Source organism: Arachis stenosperma, chromosome 7 (assembly GCF_014773155.1).
Source record: "Arachis stenosperma cultivar V10309 chromosome 7, arast.V10309.gnm1.PFL2, whole genome shotgun sequence".
Taxonomy (NCBI): Eukaryota; Viridiplantae; Streptophyta; class Magnoliopsida; order Fabales; family Fabaceae; genus Arachis; species Arachis stenosperma.
The window spans coordinates 59,869,790-59,895,432 of NC_080383.1; the positions used below are offsets into that span (position 1 = coordinate 59,869,790).

At 33.9% G+C, this 25,643-nt stretch overlaps 1 protein-coding gene and 1 non-coding gene across 4 annotated transcripts; one reads left to right on the top strand and one right to left on the bottom strand.

The window, feature by feature from the left end:
* Positions 1-767: 767 nt before the first annotated feature.
* LOC130940517 (mediator of RNA polymerase II transcription subunit 22a-like) lies at positions 768-5,235 on the bottom strand. 3 transcript variants are annotated; one of them, XM_057868672.1, is made up of 5 exons: positions 4,768-5,235; positions 2,987-3,080; positions 2,390-2,579; positions 1,718-1,783; positions 768-1,325 (listed from the first exon to the last, which is right to left on the bottom strand). In XM_057868672.1, exons 3-5 carry the CDS (start codon positions 2,558-2,560, stop codon positions 1,086-1,088), a joined length of 477 nt encoding a protein of 158 aa, XP_057724655.1. In that variant the 5' UTR covers positions 2,561-2,579; positions 2,987-3,080; positions 4,768-5,235; the 3' UTR covers positions 768-1,085. The 3 variants fall into 3 exon arrangements, with proteins under 3 accessions (XP_057724655.1, XP_057724654.1, XP_057724656.1); XM_057868671.1 differs by having other exon boundaries at positions 2,879-3,080; XM_057868673.1 differs by lacking the exon at positions 2,987-3,080.
* A 16,780-nt stretch (positions 5,236-22,015) lies between these two features.
* On the top strand, positions 22,016-22,100 carry LOC130942743 (small nucleolar RNA R44/J54/Z268 family). The gene has a single exon (XR_009071301.1). It is a non-coding gene; the product is annotated as a small nucleolar RNA R44/J54/Z268 family (small nucleolar RNA).
* Positions 22,101-25,643: the final 3,543 nt, after the last annotated feature.

Sequence of the window (25,643 nt, forward strand, 5' to 3'; positions counted from 1 at the left end):
CTATATATAATTATTTTTATTATTTTTTTGTTAAATAATACCTTTTTATTATAAATGTAGCTAATTATTTTAAGATAATAATTTATTACATATTTGATATTATATAAAAAGTTAATTGTTAACTAAAATTATAATTAAATACAAATATAATTTTAAATTCTAAAATATTAAAAATATATTTTGAAAATAGACCGACCAAACATTCAATGTTTGGAAATGAATTCTCTTTTCACAAATCAATTGCATTTTCTAAAATGTAAAAAATTAAAAATAAAAATTATTTTCAAAAAATAAAAACAAAAACAAAAATAAAAAATATTTTTTCAAACCAATAAACCCCTAATTGTTTTCTGAACTTGGAAAAGAAACAATATATTAAAGAATATAACGTGAGAAGCTAAATTGAATAAACAAGACTGCCTTAAAAGCAGTGTATTTACCATAAAAGCAACATAACACATCTTAAAAAAAAAAAAATACTTACAAATTCATTAACCATACACACATTTTAACTCTAACTTTAAATGAGAATGCTTAACAAGCCAAACCATTTGAAAAATCAAAAGCCTCCTCTCTTATCTGGAAAAATACATTGCAAAGCTACCAAATATGATAAAAAGCATAAAATTTGCCTCAATCTTTGATATGTACCTTTTAAACAATTATCTAAATATTGTAAAAGAATTCGAAGAAGATTCAATAACCACTGATCACTAATAAAACATTATGTATTTATTCATAATTTTTAAAAGACCAGAAATTATAGTTTACTCAAAATAAAAAAAAGTCCTATAACATAATCAACAAATAATACCGTAAAAAACAAACAAATAAGCATTGCTCTTACCCGTAATTTCAAGCTACATTTAAACCATCCATAGAATCCGTTGCACTTAAAATGTGCTAGGCTATATTCCATCCAACTTTCTCAGTAATGGAATATCTAGCTTGCATAATTCCTAGTCCTAAATTACATTCATCCATATTCAGAACTTAGAACCGGGTTAAAAAAAAGAATCAATTATATACAGTCAAAGAGTTTTCATCAAAGTGTCAGGTGCAAAGCATTGATATATATATAAACACTATGGTTTAAGGTTTTGAATATTCTTCTGCGCAGAAGAAGAATAATGAGTTTCAAGTTCCTTAAGACTTGCAGCAGCTTCCTCTCCAATTCTAGACAATAAACGATCAGTTTTCTCCCCGAGTTCGTTAAATTCAACCCTTCTTTGTTCTACATGGTCATTAAGAGAAGCAAACCCTGAAAAGATAGCTGTTTGCTTCAGCTCCGAGACCAACTTAAGTAACGAATCAGCTGCCTGAACCTGCGATATTGACCAATATAAATGGGAAATAAAAATCCGAGAAAAGATCTTAATAAACTTCAGAATCCAGCAAAAGCTTCTCAAATTGACCATGCTAAGCATGCCAAAAGCACACAAATTATAAATCAACTCTATATGCAAGCATTTATTAAATTACGTCCTATTGATTTCGGAATTCAGATAACTGATTGCAGAATGAAATTTCCAGTATACTCAAACAAATCCATTAGTCACTCCAAAATCAGTTAAGATAGTGATGATGAGTGGTACTTTGCATGGTAAGCCACACAACTTTGATCTCTAAAACCTAAAATGATAATAGGTAATAGACATGTAGTCTTTGCAGGCATGCTTGCATAAAGGCAAAAGAATCATTAGAACTGCATTCTTACCATCCTAGCAGCACGCATCTCCATCATAAAAGATTCTTGTGAATTTCTAACAGGTGGATCATTAACCTGCAAGAATACAAGCTTTTTGAAGTGAACAAGTAAACATTGTGCACGTAAACATTGGCATGACATGAAATTACAGAAGTTTCAAATAGAGGATTGCTGTTTGGTGTTAAAATGCAACGCGAAATACAACTCTCAATCAAATGGGGATGAAATACACAAAGTGCTCAATGATCATCTTTAGATTTGGCTTAAAACTAAGCACACAAATCACAAAATATGTTTCAGATTAATCAGATATCATTCACCATAAGGTGACAAATGTTCTTCTTTAGTTCCATGTGAATGTACAACAAAAATATCAATCTGGAAGATTCAAATACAAAAAATACTTGGATAACATCATGTATTAAAATGGTAGCAAAAAATATTGTGCCAAAATGGTACTTAGAATGTAATCAATTTACATAGACCAGAACTGGGGAAAGCAAGATTCCCTATCTTAACATGAATTATGGTATCAGATTTCATCTTGTTTTTCATATGAAAATTTACAATCAAAATGACAGTTACACAAAATCAATTTCAACATAAATACTTATGATAGGATATGTAACTGACAATGACAATCACATGCCATATAAAATGCAGCATGGAATTAAAACATACCCTGGCAACATTGACAAGGTGGCTGAAATTGTCCACAATATTGGCAATGTCACCTTCCACCCTCTGCAGCAATGTCTTCTGCTTCTGAGCAGCAGCTGCAGCAGCCGCTGCAGTAGGCCCGCTTCCACCAACCCCCAACCCTCCTCCACCTACTGGTCCTCCTTTATTCATTTTGTTTATTCACTCTGACCTGCACACACACCTCCAAGAGTTAGTTAAGCATGAAGAATAATAAATTCAGAAGCCTTGAATTTGTTCCGTTTCTAAGTGGCAATGTGCTATGTTGCATGGATACTAGTATGGTACGGTACATGTATGAGATAAACAAATTTATACGCAGGGAGTTATAATATATATTATACTATAATAATATTATATTTAAAACTGAAATTCACACAATAAAAGAATAAAACACACCATTTTATCTTGAAAAAATTTCAGCAGTACCTCTGAAAATAAATAAAGAAAAAAACAGCAACAAACATTTACCAACAACTATGATATTGATATGATAAAAAAGAAATGGAGCTTGCAACACCAACAGCAAAACTGCAGTGAGATTTGCAGCAACAGAGTTGATGAAACAAGAACAGTAACTGAATAATTCAGACGACGAGGAGAATCAATAATCTGAGATGTGTGGGCACTGGTGTTGTTGCGAACCCACCACCAATCACCGCCAGCCTTGAAGCTGATAGAAGAGGAAGTGAAGGGTCAAATGAAAAATGAAAAATGTGCCAAGTGGTTAAGGGAAACAACAGTAAATGACCTAAATAGCTAAGCAGTAAGAAGCACCAAATTGATAGAGGGGTATAAATGAAAAGAGATTGATAACTAAATCATTAACACAGCAGCATCAACCATATGAAATCAGTATACTTGTAACATAACAGCAACAACAATGAATTAAGATACCAAATCAAGAATGTCATAAGCAATAACATAGCAACAGCTGGAACAACAAATTAAATTAACAGAAGTGCAGAACTACAGAAGCAACAGGAGCAAAAAATCGCAGAAACATTTGAAGGAAGGGACGACAGCAGAAAAAAATTCACAGCGAAGGAGCAAAAATTATTAGAGAAGCAAAAAAAATTAAAGAAGCAACTAAAAAGCAGGAAAGAAATAAAATAAAAAACAAACAGAAGCAAAGAAAGAATATGAACCAGTGAAGGGACAACGCTGGCGGAAGATGGGACGCAACGGCAAAGTAAAGCGATGGCGACAGAAGGAGAAGAGGAACAGGGAAAAGAAGTGGATAGCAAACAGGGTTCATGCTAACTGAACTTTTTGCTTTTTAAAAATAGAAAAGAAAAGAAAAGAATCGTCCTAGTCATAGTTATCAAAACCGAAGAACTAATCGAACTGGTCAAACTATTGTGTCATTGGTTCAACTGGTGGGTCACCGATTGGACTCGCAGACCCGGTCTCACTTAAATAATCAATTGTCCAGAGATTAATAAAGAAAACACCCTGAAAATTTGAAGTTATAATGCAAAGGCTGAGATTATGATTTCTTTGTTTTTCAAGGAAATATATTGCATTGAAAATAGACTAATATAGTAGCATTCTTTTTTTTTTTTTTGTGAACATGAACAATCCTCTAGAAAAGCCTAAGTGTGTGGCTGTGACTTGAACCCACTCGCAAAGAAACCCATAGAAGAGGGTGGGCGTTGTACAAAATCAACAAATCCAGGCACAAACACACCAGGTCAGAAGCACAGAAATAAGATACAAACAGAAAACAGTCCTTAAAACATAAACAACAAACTAAAACTTACAGATAAGCACATAGCAAAAGAATAAAGGCTACAGGTTAATGTAAACCGAAACACCCTCATGTCCTCCCAGATTCTAGCTTTCTATCAGTTCAATTCCTTTACCAAAAATCCTTCAAAGTTAATACTTCACAATAAGTCCTCTAATTGTAAACCTTCCCATTTTCTCTTTTTTTGAAAAAAAAAAAAAACTCTTATTTATTATCACAGACCTCCAAATCAAACTATTGCAAAATGATTAATCCACTGAGGAAATTAAAGGGTGCTACACAACACCGGGAGAAAGACCCTTTTATTGAATCTTCATCATTTTTTTTTGGTGACTAAATCTTCATCATTTGATAATCAAGCTAGGAGACAAATTTTATAGTGTTGATGAAAATATATTCTGCTCTATTATCTCTCCAACTTTAGTATTCAAGCCTCAAAAGGAGAAAGAACAAAGAGAACAACAAATTAAATTAATTAGTTTTACATACAAATACTATTCATCTAAACCTATTACAAATTAAATCAATCAGTTTTACATACAAATACAATTAGCATCAATAAATTAAACAGCAAATAAAAAATTAATAAGAATAAAAAAAAAACACTCACCTACACTACGCTGCAGAAGCAGAAAGTCAGAAACAAAGTCAGGGACGGTTTTCCAACTTGGGGCCGTTGCAGTGTTCGCGGTTGCAGAGCAGTCCACCGGTGAACGAGAGCAGAGCTTCGAAGAGGAGCCAACACGATGACGATGGAGGAAGAAGAGGCAGAAGAGGCACGAGGCCGAGGCGAAGGCAGAGACAGGCTAGGCACGCCGGAGCCAAGGCAGCGGGGACGACACAGATGGAGAAGGCAGAGGCGAGCAGACACTAGCAGCGTGGGACGAGGCAGAAGAACCGGCTAGGGGAGTGACGAGTGACGTCCACCGTCGTTGGCAGCCGTTGTGTTCGGCGGTGACCGTGCGGAACGCGGTGAGTGAGCGAGAGCGAGTGAATCTGTGATTCTTTGGGAGTGAGCTGAGACTAGAGGTTGGGGATGGTTGGGGCCTTGGGACTTGGGAGAGAGTGAATCTGTTAGGGTTTTTTGGTTTTTTTGGTGAATACTCGTCTCGGGCTCTCTGCTATTGACATATTTTTAGAAGACCTCCGAGACCCATACTTTTCATAAAAAGAAATTATTTCGGCCCTTATTTTTAACCATGTGAGATTGGTTAGCTTTTTTTGTTAATGATCTTTCTTAAATTAATAGAACAAGTTGTAATTTTGGGCTTTTAGCCCCATTTAAATATCAAAAACAAAAATATAGAACAACTAAACGTGAAAAAAAAAAAAAGAACAAGTTACCGTGATATATTAATTGGCTGATTTGTTTGTTAGTGTCAATTAAGATCAAGGTTGCGAGAATCGAATCGGTCAATGAATCGGTGAAGTGACTAGTTTATTGGTTTATTGGTTCGACCGGAGCTCAATCGGAATTCAATTGGTTTAATTAAATATTAAATAAAATTATTAAAATTTAATATACAATTTTAAATATTTAAATTTAATAATTTCTAAATCATGCTCAATAAAAATACTAATAGAGATAATTTATTTATAGTATTTAATACAAAATTTCTCTATTATTTAGAAGTAAATAGTACCAATAAAAATAAAAAAATCCTCTAAACTACATTCTTAACAATTACCTCACTCTATACATTTCCACCATATAACAAGAGTGACTTTATGCCAATAAGAAAGAACACAATACAATACAATATATAAGGAGATTAACAAAAGAAAAAATATGCAGTTCAACCCAGGAATATGTCTGCAAATGCCATCATTGATTGAATCGGGTGAGGGATTTGCCATGGCTTAATAAGTGGATTCGAATCCAAAATCTAAAAATCCAAATTACAAATTACATACAACAATTAAGAATGACAGTAATCCAAAATCCAAAAGATTATATCAATTCATACAGCATTCAAAATCCAGAATTATATTCAGTAAAATTTAATATAACACAATTAAACTTATATAACAAAAATCAATATAACAAAATTCAAAATCCAAAGTTCCAAAATTGAACTTATATCAAATTCAGAATTACAGCATGATTAATTCATATAATTAACAAAATAAAAAAATTGAAAAGCAAAACTCTGCATCAAGCCATCAATTCATATAATTAACAAAATAAAAATGTTAACCAGCAACATCCTTTTTGTAATTCCAGCGCAACCAAAAGAGCATAAATCAACAAAAGAATAATAGAGTGAAGTTTTAGGCTATGTATTTTGCAACATTGACACAGCAAGCAAGCTTATCAGTTTTCTTATCCGGGATTTCAACTGAAAACTCTTCTTTCAGCATCAAATCAGAGCTAGAACCAGTTAAAGAGTACAAGTATTTTAATTGTATAATGACACATTCATTCCCAACAAAGTACCATCAACAACTCATAATTAGAAGAATTAGAAAAAATCAGCAACCAACAACTCAGAAATCAGAATCAATACAACAAACCAAGATTTTAAGTTTAACTAATTTCACTCAGCAACAAGCCAATAACTAGTAAATTAACTCAGAATTAGCAAAAATAGCACAAAAATAACTCAGAAAATTACCAATAATCAACAAGAGTTAACCCAGAAATCAAAACAAAACAATAATCCATCCCTGTTAATAATGAACAACGAAGAAAATTAACTCAGAAAATAACTAAATAACCCAGAAAAAACAATCGACAATCGACATAATTAAATCCACAAAAATAGCAATTAACCCCCAAAAATGAAACTGAAGAAGCAGTGAAGGGATGGACGCTTACCAACGGTAACAGTGATTGAGCTACAAGAAAGAGAGAGAGAACAGAGACGAAGCAGAAAAACGCCGAAGAGAGTGAATGTGCGTGAGCGACAACGATGAGAGAAGTCGATGACGGAGTTGAAGTGCGCCGATGAGAACTATAAGCGAACCAAACTTAACAAAAACAAAAAATCTGCAACTCAGGGCTGACGATGACAACTGGCTTGACCTTTGAGAGGGCCGAGAAGACCTTCAAGAGGGTTGTCATTGTCAGCGGCAACAGTGGCGGGGGCTGGCACGCGTTTTGGAGCTTGAAGGTGGATGCGATTGGGTTTCGTGTTTGAAGAGAGAAGAGAGAACTGAGATCTGAGAACTGAGATGAGAGCCTCTGGTTTATATATATATATATATATATATATAAAGTAGCGAACCGGGAGGCTCAAAAACCCGGTCGGTTCATACGGTTTACCAGTTAATCATCGGTTCATCCGATTTTTCTACCGGTTTTTTGCAGGCCGGTTTGTAACATCAACCAGACCGGATAAATGACCGGTTCTTGATAAATCCCATTTTGACGGTTTATCTTGTATTGATTTTAAGGAATTTTATCACCTTTTACCCACATTTATTCAATGAAATAGCATGGTTTTGTGATTGTCTCCTTATTTGTACTTAGATGTGAAAACATGCTTTTAGACCCTTAATTTGATAGTTTTCATTCACCTTTGATTCCATAAGATGCCTTGATATATTTGCTAGTGATTTCAGATTGAAAAGGCTAGGAATGGATCAAAGGAGTGAAGAGGGAAAGCATCCAAAGTGGAGAAATCATGAAAAGTCAAAGAAGTTGAACTCGCCCATGGACGCGCGCGCGCACCTAGCGCTTACGCGCACCTTGCGAATCACCCCATGGACGCGTACGCGTGCTGTGCGCGTACCCGTCGGTGCTGGTTTAGGATTTTTTTTTATGAGAACGTGACCAACGAATTCTCAAGGGTTGTGGGGCCCAATCCCAACCAACTTTGGCGCCGAAACTGCTATTTAAAGCCAAGGATTGAAGAGCAAAGGAGGAGGATCTCACTTTAGTTCATTTTCACTCATTAGGATTAGTTATAGAAGTAGTTTCTAGAGAGAGAAGCTCTCACTTCTCTCTAGGATTAGGATTAGGATTAGGTTTAGTTCTTAGATCTAGGTTTTAATCTTTGCTCTCTTCTACTTCTACCTTTCAATTCTTTGTTGTTACATTCACCATTCTCCCATTCTTTTGTTCTTATGTTTTGTTGTATATCTACTATTGTTCCTTCCATTTTCTTTCAATTCAATAAGAGGTAATTCATGTAGATCTTGTTTCCTTTAATTGTTGTTGTTAATTCTTTACATTTGATTGTAGTTAGAATTAATTCTTGTTGTTGATTTACTATGTTTTCCTTTTGTGCCTTCCAAGTGTTTGATGAAATGCTTGGTTGGATTTTAGTGTAGGTTTTGTTCCTCTTGGCCTAGGTAGAGTAATTAGTGACTCTTGAGTTATCTAATTTCTTTGTTGATTGATAATTAGAAGTTGCTAATTGATTTGAATGCCTCTAAAGCTAGTCTTTCCTTTAGGAGTTGATTAGGACTTGAAGAATCAAATTGATTCATCCACTTGACTTTTCTCCATGGTTAGAGGTTAACTAAGTGGGAGCAATGGACAATTTGTTATCACAATTGAGGAGGATAACTAGGATAGGACTTCTAGTTCTCATATCTTGCCAAGAGCTTTGTTAGTTGTTAGTTTATTTTCTTTGCCATTTATATTTCTTGTCTAAAATCTCAAAAACCCCAAAATAACTCACAACCAATAACAAGACACTTTATTGTAATTCCTAGGGAGAACGACCCGAGGTTTAATACTTCGGTTTATAAATTTAGGGGTTTGTTTTAGTGACAAACAATCTTTTGTATGAAAGGATTATTGTTGGTTTAGAAACTATACTTTACAACGAGATTTCATTAGTGAAATTCTAAACCGTCAAAAATCTAATCATCAAAATGGCGCCGTTGCCGGGGAATTACAATGGTGTTATGTTATTGGTTATTGTACATATGTGAATAGTGTGAATATCTTGTTTTTTTTTTGCTTTGTTTGCTATTTGTAGAATTTTGTTTCTCTTATTTTCTATTAGCTTTTGATTTTTGTTTTCTTTTTTCACCATGAATTCTCATTTTGGCTATGAGTGTGATTACAACTATGTTGTAGGTGATGGGAGCTACAATGAAGATGTGTGTCAAGGATGGGACAACCAAAGGTGGGAGGAGCCATATGCATATGATCAATCCTCATGGCAACAACCTCCACCAATGCACTATGAAGAAGAGCCATTCTATGATGCATATCAATCCAATGGCTATGGTGAATCTCCTTGTGATTTTCAAGAACCACCACCATATGCCTATGAGTCATATCCTCAACATGACCCTCAACCACACTCACAAGCCTATTTTCAACAAATACCTCCATATGACCATGATCCTTACCCACCATACCAACCTCCTTTTGAACCATATGAGCCATACATGGAACCACAATTCCAAGATTACTACTCCCAAGAACCACCTCAATACACACCACCACCTTACCAAGAAGAACCACCTTCCTATAATGAACCCTTTCTCCAAGACAATGAACCCTCTTATCCACCCCAATCCTCAATGGATGAAATCCTTTGCCTTATACTTCAAGGGCAAGGAGAAATGCAAAGGGAGACACTAGAATTTATGGCTACCTTGGCCAAGGTAGTAAGCATTTTAGCCTCCCAATGCTTGAGCACTCAAAGCACTCCCATGGTCACATGTGGAGAATCAATTAAAGAGCATAGCATGAAGGAGAGATTGGAAACTCCGGTGGAAAATGAGGAATGCCACTTTGTATTAGAACAATTGGAGAAGCCTATGATTATTGAAGAAAAGGAAGAAGTGGTTGAAGACTTAGGAGATGCGAAACTTCCATGGGAAGCTAAAATCAAAGAAAATCCCTCCAAGAAGAGTAAATTTGATGTTGAGGAAGAATGTGCACAACCTCCGAGGCATATTCTATATGAAGACTTGGAGAGAATGAAGCAAGAATTGAGTTTCCTTGGAGATGAAAATCAAGCATCAAACCTTCTTGGTGGTGAATCCTTTGAATTTGAAGAACCTTCTCCCAATGAATTTGAAAGTGATGTGGAGGTAGATTTTTCTCATTCTCCAATTTATGACTTGAGTGATGGAGAAGAAGTAGACAAAGTTGATGAACAAAGGATTGAAATTGAAGAAAGTTGTCAAGAGGTGGAGATTGACAAGGAAGAAAACAAGGGAGTAAATCTTGCTAGCACATTGGGAATACCTCTCCCCAAGCTACCACCATCCATCCTTTCATTCAAGTGGGTAAATTCCTTATACTTAAGCTTTGTTATTCCCCTTGAATATGGTTTGCTTGAGACGGATGGTCAACTTAGAAAAATTAGTGGCTTTAAGAGTAAAAAGGAGATGGTTAGTGGTTGGAAGCATCATTCTAGGTTCATTATGGTCACATGTCCAAAGCTTGATAGCAAAGGTTGGTGTATAACTAGAGTACATGGGTCTAGAAGGATGTTTGGTCACTTTGTTGAGAATTCACCTTGCTCACCACCCACATGGATTAATGATAATCAACTTGGAGATGGGTGTGAAGACAAAATATGGGATCCGGGAACACATGAGGATCAACATTGGGAGCCCATGGTTTGTGAAGAACTCCATCAAAACTTGGAGATATTAATCTTGAATGATGGAGCTTATTGGAAGTCCAAGCATTGGTGGAAGTTCCAAGATGAGTACAAGCACAAGCCACCTTGAGAGAAGCTCCCCATAAGTCCAACTTAAGGACAATAAACAAAAGTGTTAGGTGGGAGACACCCACCATGGTAAGTTGGTAACTTCTTTTCATTTTCTCTTTTGTACATATTGGTAGAATTAGTTTAATTTCACGTTCTGTTTAGATCGATGAGTTTAATTGGTATTTTAGTATGTTAAATAAGGTTTTATGGTATTTTGGTAGCTGTTTAGAGGTTTGGAATGCTTGGATTGGTGCAAAAACAGAGCACCATCCACGCGTACGCGCACTTCACGCGTACGCGTGCATCAAGTGTTTTCGACCATCCACGCGAGCGCGCCATGCGTGCGTACGCGTGGATTGAGAAGTTCCACATTCCATACATTTTAAGGGATTTTATCACATTTTACCCACATTTATTCAATGAAATAGCATGATTTTGTGATTGTCTCCTTATTTGTACTTAGATGTGAAAACATGCTTTTAGACCCTTAATTTGATGGTTTTCATTCACCTTGGATTCCATAAGATGCCTTGATATATTTGCTAGTGATTTCAGATTGAAAAGGCTAGGAATGGATCAAATGAGTGAAGAGGGAAAGCATCCAAAGTGGAGAAATCATGAAAAGTCAAAGAAGTTGAACTCACCCATGGACACGCGCGCGCACCTGGCGCTTGCGCGCACCTTGCGAATCACCCCATGGACGCGTACGCGTGCTGTGCGCGTACGCGTCGGTGCTGGTTTAGGTTTTTTTTTATGAGAACGTGACCAACAAATTCTCAAGGGTTGTGGGGCCCAATCCCAACCAACTTTGGCGCCTAAACTGCTATTTAAAGCCAAGGATTGAAGAGCAAAGGAGGAGGATCTCACTTTAGTTCATTTTCACTCATTAGGATTAGTTGTAGAAGTAGTTTCTAGAGAGAGAAGCTCTCACTTCTCTCTAGGATTAGGATTAGGATTAGGTTTAGTTCTTAGATCTAGGTTTTAATCTTTGCTCTCTTCTACTTCTACCTTTCAATTCTTTGTTGTTACATTCACCATTCTCCCATTCTTTTGTTGCAATTTCCTTTATGTTGTTCTTATGTTTTGTTGTAGATCTACTATTGTTCCTTCCATTTTCTTTCAATTCAATAAGAGGTAATTCATGTAGATCTTGTTTCCTTTAATTGTTGTTGTTAATTCTTTACATTTGATTGTAGTTAGAATTAATTCTTGTTGTTGATTTACTATGTTTTTCTTTTGTGCCTTTCAAGTGTTTGATGAAATGCTTGGTTGGATTTTAGTGTAGGTTTTGTTCCTCTTGGCCTAGGTAGAGTAATTAGTGACTCTTGAGTTATCTAATTTCTTTGTTGATTGATAATTAGAAGTTGCTAATTGATTTGAATGCCTCTAAAGCTAGTCTTTCCTTTAGGAGTTGATTAGGACTTGAGGAATCAAATTGATTCATCCACTTGACTTTCCTCCATGGTTAGAGGTTAACTAAGTGGAAGCAATGGATAATTTGTTATCACAATTGAGGAGGATAACTAGGATAGGACTTCTAGTTCTCATATCTTGCCAAGAGCTTTGTTAGTTGTTAGTTTATTTTCTTTGCCATTTATATTTCTTGTCTAAAATCTCAAAAACCCCAAAATAACTCACAACCAATAACAAGACACTTTATTGTAATTTCTAGGGAGAACGACCCGAGGTTCAATACTTCGGTTTATAAATTTAGGGGTTTGTTTTAGTGACAAACAATCTTTTGTATGAAAGGATTATTGTTGGTTTAGAAACTATACTTTACAACGAAATTTCATTAGTGAAATTCTAAACCGTCAAAAATCCAATCATCAGTTCTCGGTTAACTCGGTCGAACCGATCGGTCTGGTCCGATTTTTAGAACCATGGTTAAGATGGATAAATTATTTTGTTACGAGTCTCATTATTTTTTGGGATAATTGTCTCTTATTAGAATTTTTTTCTATTTTTTGTTTCTATATATTAATAAAAATAACATTACTAATGGTTGATATTAGTTTTATTTATTTGTTACTAATTATTCTAAAATATTAAAATTTGAATTTTTAATATTATATTTACATGATTAGTTGACATAAATATTCTTATTCATGGTATTTATTTTAGAAAAAATATCGTGTCAACTTTTTTATTATTTATTATAAAATAGAATATACACCTTTTCTAATAATGAGTTTATGTTAACTAGTATGATTAGTTTAAATTAAATACATCTAAAATTTAACATATTTCTAATAGTTTAATATTTTAACATCTTTTCTAAACAAAAATTAAAAAATATACTTTTATTCAAATTTTATAAGTACAAAAAATAAAAAAATTACTAATATTTTTTAATTTTTACAAAATAAATTTAGCTAATGTATATAAAAAATAATTAAAAAAAATTTTTTAACAACTCCTAACAATTATCTTCACAAGACAACGAGACCCCTAATAAAAAAATCTATCAATTCTAGTTGACACTTAACGAATAAATCAATAGTTTAACATGTTATGTAAGCAAGTTCTATTTACCCAAAGAGAAAACATTGATTGAGGAACTAACCAGTCTCACAGAAATAAAAGCAAGGACAAAAAAAGTTTCTATTTTTGTTGGAGACTCGTTGGGCATTTAAGGTTTTTTTTTTCTTTTTTTTATAAACTAAAAGTCTAAAACAATGTAATATGTTAGTATTGGGGTTTAAAAAGAAATAAAAATTTGATCAGGTCTGATTTTCAAAAATCAGCCTGGTCACTGGCTTTTCTCTTTTACGAACAATTTCGTTACATATCCAAGTACTTTTATCAACCAAGTCTAATCAAGTTGGTCCAAATTTAACAAAATCACTCGCACAATGTATGCGTGAATCACACGCTTCTTTTTTGCGATCCTTCTCCTTTTTCGCATATTTCCTCCTCATCATCGTTCTTTTATTGTTGCTGCATTTGATTTTTTATTTTTTCTCCTCCTCTTCATTCTAATGGTTATTGCATCATTTTTTTATTTTTTTGTCTAATTTATCTTCTCTTTTTCTTGTGTTTTATTTTTGTTAAGGGGTTGAAATAAAAAAAAAATTATGAGAAGAGGAGGATGGAGAGTTTTAAATTCTGCAGAATTTATCAGAAAAATAGTATCAAAACTTTTTAAAAGTAACATAGAAAATTTCTTAATTTTGATATCAAAATTTCTTAATTGTACTACATATTCTTGTTAAAAGGGTAAAATAAGAATTATGAGAATGCGAAAAAGAAGAAAAACAAGTAGAAGAAGAAGAAGAATTTTAAATTGTGTAGAATTCATTAGAAAAATAGCACAAAAACTTTTTAAGCATAATGCACGAAGTTTTTTAATTTTAACATAAATTTCTTAACCGTGACACATACAGTAATTTCTTAACTTTCATTTCCAACCAAATATTGTACTTTTCTTATCATTGAACTAATTGAGTGGTATTAAACTCATATATAATAGATTTAGTTATTTCTGTGTCATTTGCAATAAATTGATATATTTTTTTGTTCCAAAACACATTTTTTGTTAGTTGAGTGAGTTAAGATTTTGAACTTGTAATTCTTTAAAGATTTTTTGTGTTTTTATTAAAAATTCTCATGTCATTTTTAACTAAATGATGTGTTTCTATTATCACTGAATTGATTTGATGGTATTAAACTAATATATAAGAAATTTAGATATTTCTGTGTCATTTGCAATAATTTGATGTGTCTTTTAAATTTGAAACACATTTAAATATATTTTGTTGGAAAAAATTTGAGAACCAAAATAATTCAGCCATAATTAGCCAAAAAAATTTTATTTTTACTTCATTTATATAACTTCTTTACATTTTAATTTTTTATCTCACTCTCTTATCACTTAACTTATCACATTATATTCTTAATTATTAGGATGTAACATATCATATATTAATGAGACCTTTTATAATTTGATTTTCGTATATACTATTACATTAAAGACTAATCATAATAATATACTTTGAATATCATTAATGTTAATTGAGTTTTTTTGTAATCACTAATTTATTTTTTTCTTATTGTTTCTGTAAATCTCGTGAAATTAGCGAATAATTAGTCAATAAATTAAATTTTAATAAAAAAAATTAAAAATATAAATCTAATATTAAAATAGGATAGAGCTCATTAAAATGAGAATTTTAATACCAATTTCAAAAAATTCGGCCCAAAATTGGACCGAATGGGCCGAACCGGACCCGTGGCCCCAACCGTTTCATTTAAATAAAATGAGCTCAGCTCATTCTTCTTCTTCAAAGAAGAACTGTTCAACATGCAAGGAAAGGGGGGAAAGGGTTCTAAACCCTTGGCATAGCTTCAATCCTCCGTAACTTTAAATCCGGAGCTCCGATTGACGAGCCGTTTGTGGCCACGCGTTCTTCTTGGAGTCCTCCTCAATTCTATCCAAAAAAAAGTGATAAGTTTCTCTTCTTTCATTCTCAGTTTTCTGTGCCCTTTTTCTACACGAAATTTGTTGAGATTTTGAGTGATCTTGATAATTTTGGTGGTTTAGTTACAATCTAAGATTGGATAATTGTTGGATTGTACTCCAATCATTAATGGGTAAGGTAAAAAAATTCTAAATCCTTGTGAGTTATCCAATTTTATGTACTTAGTGCTAATTTAGTGAATTGTGTAAATTAGATTGAAATTATGTTAGAGTGAAGTTTGGATTGGTAAATTGGAGCTTTCGGAACAACTTTGGTGGTTGGATTTTTGGGAGTGGAACTTGTGAGCTTGAATTGCGAGGTTGTCTCGAGTAATACGTGGAAATCGGCCAATGTATGGTTTAGATTTCACGTATGTAATATATAATGTTCTGTAAAGACTTAGGCTAGTTAGCTTTAAGATAGGCATGAATTTATAAGTATGTAAATTGATTAGTATTCCATGACAAATGTTGTGTTTTGGCTTGGTTGTGGATGTTGGAATTTAAATGATGGATTTCCGAAAGATGAATTATTGATGCTTATAAAGTGGGAAACGAAATGAATATGAGTATATTGGAATTAATGATGATGAGTTGATGATATTGTTAATGTATGAGGTTGAAATTTTGTGGCTTGTGCTTGTTGATGGGTTAATGATGTTTTATGGATTGCTATTAAGGAATTGAGGATATAAGTTAATGAATTTTAATGTTTGTAGCTTGTGGTTGGAATAGTGGATTTTTGAAAGTGTATGAGTTTCATGGGTTGGTATGAGCATTAATGTGATAGTAGTTGGAGTTAATAAAAAAAGGGATGTTATGTTGCAAATGTGCAGGTTTTGTAGGTCATGGTATGTGAATTTGGTAAAAATGGAGGTTTGGTAAAATTTGGTTAAAACTCAATTTTGATGAAATTTGGTAGTCCATAACTTGCTCCTCAAATTTAGGATGAAGATGAGTTTGTTTCAAATTAAGGAAGGTTTTATAAGCTTGAAAATGATATAACATTTGCGGAAAATCGAATTTTGTAGGGAAAGTTATGGACGCCAGAAATCTGGTGCTAAAAATTGTACTTTTAATGTAGTAGCAGACTCAGGAAATTCTGGTGTGTGCCCACGCACACTGCTGTGTGCACGCACCCAGCAGAAACAAAAATTTATCTATGCGTACGCATGCCTCTGTGCGCACACACACTTGGTGCTTTTCAGAAAGTGTGCGCACGCACACGCCAGGGTATGCTTTCTGCTGGTGGCGCTCGCACAGGTGTATGAACTATTATATATTGATGGAAAGCTCTGGATGTCTACTTTTCAACGCCATTGAGAGCGCGCCATTTGGAGTTTTGTAGCTCTAGAAAATCCATTTTGAGTGTAGGGAGGTCAGAATCCAACAACATCAGCAGTTCTTTGTCAGCCTTCTTATCAGAGTTTTGATCAGGTCCCTCAATTTCAGCCAGAAAATACCTGAAATCACAGAAAAACACACAAACTCATAGTAAAGTCCAGAAATGTGAATTTAGTATAAAAACTAATGAAAACATCCCTAAAAGTAACTAGATCATACTAAAAACTACCTAAAAACAATGCCAAAAAGCGTATAAATTATCTGCTCATCAGATTACAGTAAGATCTGCTGAAACGAGAGTTTCTAATTTCTAATAGTAATTTTTACTTCTATCAATATCATGAAAAAATTCCTTAAATTAAATTCTAACCTTTGAAGAAGATATTGTTCAGTTGCTTTTTGCAGGAGAGGGATCAACGACCAGAGTGCTGCTTAGCAACTGGAGTGCTGCTCTACTTAGGGTTTGTTGCCACGGCTTATGATTGGACGACGATGTGGACTCAGAACTGCACGAGGGCGTGAATTGGATGATTCTTCTAGCTACACGACGGCGCAGCTCTTTGCTACACCTGCGAGTCTGCAACGAAGATGAACGGATGACTAGCGATGGCTTTAAACCACGATGGAGGACTTCCTTGATTGTGGATGATGCTCTCTGGATCTCATTCTCTCAAGCATGGCCCATAGAGGAGGAAGAATGGAAAATGAAAGTGAGCTGTGGGTGAGTGGGTGTCTGTATGACAACTCAGGCTGTGCGAGTGAAAGGGTGTATGATTTAGGGTTTTATTCCTATGTTAACTAAGGGTAAACCAGTAAAAAGAACCACTATGGAGCATCTTCCTCGGTTCGGTTTGGTTTGGTTTGGTTCGGTTTCTACCAAGCCAACTAAAAATTAAACCGAACCGATCGGTTTAATTCGAAAAAAACAAAAAAAATTGGTTTTTCGGTTTTTTATTCTGTTGTTGTAATTTTTGGTTTAATTTTGTGGTATTTTTTGGTCTGGTTCGGTAACTTACACCCCTACCACCGGGTAAGATGCAGTAGCATTGTCCACTTGCTACGGATAAAAGGTTCGAGACACCGAAAAAAGATACAAGGGTTGGATTTTGTCACACTTGCTCCATATCTAGAATTGTAACACCACCTGGGTAAGAGGCAAGGGTTGAAGTTGTCCCCCTTGCTTTGGGTTATGCGAGTAAGATGCAAGGGTTACGGCTTTGTCCCACTTGCTTTGTGTTATGGTGTTCCTGTCCATGATTCACTACTGGATATATCGGGTTTGTCCGTATAGCTGACAGATAAGACTCATCGCTCATAGGGCAGACATGCATTATATGCACTTGTATGTTTTGTTTGATTATGCAGTTGTTTTGACTTACCTATTTACTTAACTGTAATTAATTGCTACTTGACCTATTTGCTGTATCTGCTATCCATATCTGTATTTTTCTTGTTTGTCTTGTTTGTGTTTATTTCTGAGAGATCCCTTATGTTGGCGAAGGTGACGCTAAGGGTTGTTCCACTTGGTGATTAGGAGGTATGTAGAAACCTGAGTTAGACTAGAATCCTTAGATATACTCATCTTATTTCTGGCTTAGTGAGAACTTTAGGATTTGATATGAACTGTTGGAATGTCTTTGGCTTCTCGGGACTTTATATATTATCTATACGGGCACCTTTACCATACTGAGAACCCCTGATTTTTATTCCATACATATTATATTGTTTTTCAGATGCAGGATGTGAGGCACCTTGTTGAGCGTTGCTGGAGACTCTTATGCAAGCAAAGATTTATTTTGGAGAGCTATAGTTTGTACTTAGTATATAGACATGTACATATTCTCCACTTTGTATAACTTGTATTTTGTCCCTTTTAGAGGTTAATTTCGTAGAAACAGGATTTATATTTTGGATATGTTTTAGGTTGTATAATTGTATATATGCTTTGATTGGCCTTTGTTTCGCAGGTCGAATCTGGAGTTTGTTAATATGTATTGTTTTTTCTTTTTTGAAACTCTTATTCCATATGTCTTATGTTTCGTCGGTTTCGCTATTATCTACGCATTTTATTTTTAACTATTTCAAGTGTGATGAGACTTTCGAGTTTTGTTTTATTCAAATTTTCTTCAAAGCTCCTAGTTAAACTTCTTTTCATATATATATATATATATATATATATATATATATATATATATATATATATACTTTTAGAGGTCGTAATACCTCACCACCTTTGATTTACGAACTTAAGCGTAAAGCTCTGTGTGGTAAAATATCCAAAACTTTGATTTTGATTTTGATGCCCAACGCATTAGGAACAAACCTCAAACCATGGTAGGCCATGAGGTTGGATCCTAATTATGGCAGGGCTCATCATTGTTTGGCATCTCTTTTCTTAAGGTGTGATTGCTGTGTTATTTGTTAGGATGTTGATGTTGTTAGGTTTGCACTAATTGTATTATAGAATTGCAGGTTGGGGCAAGTTGAGAATGCAAGGAAGCACCTTTATTACTCTGGGATACATCTAGATCCATGTGAGATGCAAAAGCACTATTGAAGTTACACCAAATTCGGTTCTATATTACGATGGTGATTTTTTTTATTTGTTGTTAATAATGATGGTTTTGGTGATGAATTGTTGTTTTGATTTTGGCTTATTTAAAGTTGTTGCTGAATGTTGAATTTTTTTGTTGGATTCATGAAGAGATAGTGATGGAGTGGTAGTGAATAAGGTGGTGGTGGTGGTGAGAAGAGAGAGGGGTATTTTTGTCATTTAAAAAATTAATCTGTCCAAAAGGACAATTTTAAAGCCACGTTGAATTTTAGGGACGATTTTATATTAAAAAAGGTTGAGAAACAAAAATTTTCGACTTAAACCATAGAAACCAAAATTATACTTAACCCTATATACTTTTCTTTTCTTTTTTTCTTTTAGGGTGTGTGTGGTTGGGGGAACTATAGAACATTCCCAGAAATTTTAAGATGGGAATGTGAAATTCCTATGTGTGGTTCAAGGTTAAAAAAAAACATTCCAGGGTAACTTTTATTCCTTGGAATTGAATTACCACTAATTCAATTCCCATCTCCCCCTAGTTATCTTTCATTCCAATGGGAATGGAATGTAAATAATGAAACAAAAAGACTAAATTATCCCTATTATTTAATACTATATTTCACTTCTTCTTCGTTTTTGTCTAAAGAACTAAACCCTAGCAGAGCAGTTTTTTCCCAAATCAATGAGCTTCACCAACGCCACCGCCACTGGAGCCGGCACCGGCAGCGGCACCGCCCTTACTCTAAACAGAAGATTCGTCTCCTTCTTTTCTCTGATTCATGTTCACACTGCTCTGTGAATTTTCTTTGAATCTCATATTAAGGTTTGAGTTTTTTCCTAAATCAGTGGAGGCTTCACCAACGCCACCGCCATCGGAGCTACACCGGCGCCACCATTACCCTAAACGGAAGACTGGTTTCCTTCTCTTCTTCAAGTCCATATTCGCATTGCTTATCTCTGAGAATTCTCTTTGAATCTCTCATTAAGGTTTGGGTTCTTTTTATGCTTTCTACATCATATTACACTAATTTCCTGCAATAGACTGCTAATTTGATTAGTTATTTTTTATTTTGCTTGATTTCTTATACGCTCTTTGTGATTATGTTGCATGCAAACAACATGTTTGATGATTTACCTCAATAAAGAGTTTAAGCTTTTGACATATTTTTACATGCTTAATTTGGCTTGAATCTGACAAAAATATATTTTTACATGCTTAATCTTGTCTTAATTTGGCTTTTCATGCTGTGTACTTCATGAGCCATGCTACAATGCACTACTAAGCTTGCATTACTATTGCTCTGCTTCTTTATCCTGTTGTCTTGATGAATTTTACATACTAGTAACAATGTAAAGTTGTTTTGGTGGCAATCTAATTTTCAGCTATAGGATCTGTGGGATCTAGTTTTCCAGTTTTAAAATGTATTTTGGTGTGCATGTTTTGGTATACTTGTATGTTCTGGTGATATTTATTACAGTTTCGTATGATAGTACAAGTTTGTTCAATTATTCAATCTGCATGTTTACAGATTTTGGCATATAATAAGAAGTCCTTTAAGTTTTCCTCCGATGCTTCTTCAATTTATTTATTCTGTTTTGCTTGTTTGTTGATATATTTTAGACTGTTTGAAAATTGAATTAGCTAACTTACTTAGTGGAACAAGGATCAGTTGTAATTGTATTTGTTGAGAATTGATATTTCTATCCTGCTATTACTAAATTTGATATGTGATCACCGGTTCTTTTCTTTCTTATTAATAGTAACTCGGGAGTGGAATGACTCTTGTATGATTCCTATGTGCAGTTAATGTTTTGATTCAAGTGATTTGAATAAAGTCTTGAATTAGATTGAAGGATGACTAGGTGAACAAGCATTAGTGTATTACCATTAATGTGCATGTAAAATTCTCTAAACCACAATGAACTTTGATTTATTTTTTCTTGATTTGATAAATCTGAATGTTAGTTTATATATAAAAAAATGAATTTAAAAAGGAAAAATGTAAATTTTGGTACTACAATCAATTTCAATGCATTAAACTTTTAGTTGATTGACTTTGGATAAAAAAGAAAATGTAAGGTGATTCTCTTATAGTTATACTCTTCATTGAGTGAAGTCTTAAAAGGGTACAAGAGTAAATAGATTAACCGACAAGTTCATTGATTTCCCCTTTTTTTGTTTAAAGTTTTTGTTTTTCTGAAATGGGTGTCTCCCATGATTTCTCACTTCATAGGTCAATGCTTTTGTGTCATTGAAATGTCTCCATTTGGTAATAATGTGTCTCTGTCTCTCTGTGTTTGTGTGTGTGCATTTTCAAGTAATGTTTGTTTTTCTTACTTTGCTTTTGGTAATTCATTTGCTTTGGTTTTAGTTCTTGATTGTCACTGTTAAAAGTGCTTCTGAATTTGAGTGGTTGGTCATTTTTTGAACTTTGTCATTTGTTCAGAGAAACGAGATTAGGTTGGTTAGAGGCAAATACAGTGAATCTACACCAGTGTATTAGCTTCACGAATTCGTAAGTGTTTAGATCTGAACCACAATACATTATTCCTAATATACTTCGAGATTTAATTCCATGATATCAATTTTGATTTGAGGCACCCGCTTTTTCTTTCACTATTTTGTTTTTCTCCCTTTTTTTCCCACCTTCGGAATAGAAAGCTCTATTTTTTTAATCTATTTAGCAATGCATATTCTGCGTTATTGAATTTTTAAAAATTTAAACTGGCATTCTACTTGTGTGAAGAATTGAAGTTCAAGTTTTTTCTTTTTTTTTCCATTTATTATTTCTCTGCTTGAATTATAATTATTTCTGAGGTATTGTGTGTGAAAAATCCATGTTTAAGCTTGCAAATGCAGTATTTTTTTCTATTCGCAAATGATGACAAATAGACAGGGACATCAGCACTCGAAGGAGTGATGACTTAGTCTAAAATGGGAATTTCTCTGATGCGTTTATATAAAATTTACAATCTGTTATTATCAATGTTCTGAAAATCGGTTCGAACCGGCCGGTCGAACCGGTCGAACCGTGAACCGGAAGCTAAAGCGGTTCGGACAATTAGAAAAACCGCAAAATTAGGAAACCGGTGTTGAACCGACGAACCGGTCGGTTACCGGTCGGTCGAACCGAACCGGGACCCGACCGGTTTTTTAGCCGTGCAGCAAAATGCTGCCGTTTTGTGTTTTGTGAAATGTGAACCCTAATTCTCCTTTGCCATTCGCACTTGCGTGTTGCATCCCAGACTCCCAGAGTCCCAGTCCCACACGGCCACACCCACAGACCCACACCCACGCACTTTAGCTCCACTCTCATCATTCATCACCGTCACAATCCGTCGCGCCATCACGTCAGAGAGAGTGAGAGACAAAGAACGCCTGAAGCCCTGAACGCCATCACGATCCGTCGCGCCATCAGCACCGTCGCGCTGTCTGCTCCGTGGCGCCGTCACGATCCGTCGCGCCGTCAGCTCCGTCGCGCACTCAGCCACTTCGACCAGTCACCTCCGTCGAGCTCTGAGAGAAAGCAATAGAGTTCGGTTGAAGCGTTGAAGAGGTGAAGCCTGAAGCCTCAAGGTGCCTTCGAGCTCTGAGAGAAAGCAATAGAGTGCCAGGTAATTTTTAATTTAGTTATGAACTGTTGCATGATGAACTGACTCTGAGTCTCTGATACTGTGATGAAATCTAATACTGTGAACTCTGTGAATTGACTGAATTCTGATGAAACTGTGAAATCTGATGAAACTGTGAACTCTGATTATGTGAACTTGATTGTGTGAACTCTGATTTATAATTTATGTGACATGATTTTGTCATTGTGAACTCTGATTTTGTATACTCTGATTTTGAGAGATGAAACTGTGAACTCTGATTGTGTGAACTCTGATTTTATGAAATCTGATTGTGTGAACTCTGATTTATGTGACATGATTTTGTCATTGAGAACTCTGATTTTGTATACTCTTATTTTGAGAGATGATTATGTGAACAAAGAATTTTTTGAACTCTGATTTTGTGACATGATTTTGTGAACTCTGATTTTGTCAACACTGATTTTGAGACATGATGAACTGCTAAACTTTGAATTTTGGATGTTGTTTGTTCATTTGTTGTGAACTTGAGAGTTGAGATCATTGGGTTGGATTACTGTGAACTCTGTTCATTGAGTAGCTCTTTGATTTTGTGACATGATGAACTATTGAACTCTGAAACTGTGAACTCTGATTGATCAATCTCATTTCTCAATTTTTCTCCAACATTTGACTTGGATTGGTGGACTACTTTTCATTTGTACTTCATCTGCTTGTCACATTGTTATTTAGTATTGCTAACAATTCTACGGAACCTACATTGAGGAACTGCCACACCAAATTGGCAACTTGTACTTTTGATCCAACCCACCACGTTGCTTATACCATAATGCATTATTTATACGATGAACTAGATATCAATGTATTCATCAATAGTTTATTTCTGTACATGAGCAATTTTATAACATGTTTCTAGGTGGAATACTATGGAAGTCCAGTTAGCTTGAAGAGCATTGCTCAAATTAGCACCCCTGATGCCAGTTCTCTTCTGGTACAACCATATGACAAATCAAGGTATGTTGTGCACTTATCCATGATAAAGGATAATGATTGATTATTGTTGAATTAGATCAAAAACATTATTTGATCTTATCCATGTTATTGTAACAGTAAAGGGGTTTTTGTTATGGTCTATGTGTCTTTGTTACTTCATGTACACTCTGTAGATTTTACTTCATGTCTTTGTTTTATTTTTTGACTTTTGAATTTGTATTTGAATGAGATTATAACATTCTGGTTAATGTAGTACTTTTAATTTGAATGATATTTTAAAGTTTACATTAGAATATAATTATATTTTCATGTGTTTATTTATATTTTATTTATTATAAAACGGTTTTTTCGGTTCAACCACAGTCGAACCGGTTGAACCTATGAACCAGTGAACCAGTAGCTAGAGCGGTTCGATGACCGGTTCGGTTTTCAGAACCTTGGTTATTATATTTTTCGTATTAGCCATTTGTTTCATTTAGGGATTAAGCATTTTGATTTTATATTGCATCCTTTGTAGCTATCAGTGTATCACTCATTTTCTTATGGAGATGGTTATGGCAATGTGTGTTTATTTATTTTGTTCCCTAATGTGTTAATTTTCTGCTGATTTTTCATTTGTCAATGAACCTGATGTTAAAATCTATTTTATTTTTCAACATATGTATGTTATTGTTTTTACTCTATTGAAGAAACCATCGTTTTAACTTTTAAATCAATTTTCAAATTATACTTGGCCTTTGCTTAATGCAAATACCTTACTAATGGTTTGCCCAATAATGTATTCTATTGCACGTATTATCAGATATATGTATCTGATGAAATCTTAAATTGTCACTACCTCTGAGGCCATCCATCTTGTATAGTTAAATCTTTTTACTGGTCTTTGTTATTTGCACGTGTTGTTAGCTCACTCCTGCTTACATTCCTCTTATTTTTTCTTCCTTGGTGAAGTCATTGTTGTTTTCTCTAACCATGTTGGAGATCATTTTGGTGTCTGGTTTCTTCTGAGCATTTTGGTGCCAAGGATGATTAGCAAAATAATCATGGATGGAGCTGCTATTCAATGTGATACAAGCCTGATGATTGTAACTAAGAACGGAGATTTGAAGATTGCTTTTGTTGAAGTCTGACCATAGTTGGGCTCCAAAAGAATCTTATGAAATAAACCAATCTATGTTAGGGTAGATAGAGAGATCAACTTGCACAAAAAATATGGAACCAATGGAGGAGAAGACATCACGCTCAATAATTGAAATAATTTTTCTATGTGTGAGGTTGTCTGTCGTAATATTGATTTCATTTTATTGATGTGTTTGTGTTCTTGTATAAGAGTTGTGCATGTATGCTTATTAGTGCTAGTAATTTTTTACTTTTGAGACTTCTTTGTAACTTTTATTTGGATAATAGTAATGCTTTTTTAGTAAATTTAATTGTGATAATGTTAATTTTAATTAAAGATATTTGTTATTAGGGATATTTTAGTAAATTTGAAAAGATTAGAATTGATAATAATTTTAATTAAATATATTTTTATTAAAGATATTTTAGTAAATTTTTTATTAGAAGTATTTTTGTAAATTCAAAATGTAAAAAAATAATAATTTTAACTAAACATATTGTTATTAAGTGAAATTTAGAATCAATAATAATTTAACTAAAGATATTTGATATTAGGGGTATTTTAGTAAATTTAAAAAAATTAGAATCAATAATAATTTTAGTTAAACATATTTGATATCGGAGTATTTAAGTAAATTTAAAAAAATTAGAATCAATAATAATTTTAGTTAAACATATTTGATATTGGAGGTATTTAAGTAAATTTAAAAAGAAATAGAATCAATAATAATTTTATTTGAACATATTTGTTATTAAGGGTATTTTAGTAAATTTAAAAAATTAGAACCAATAAACAA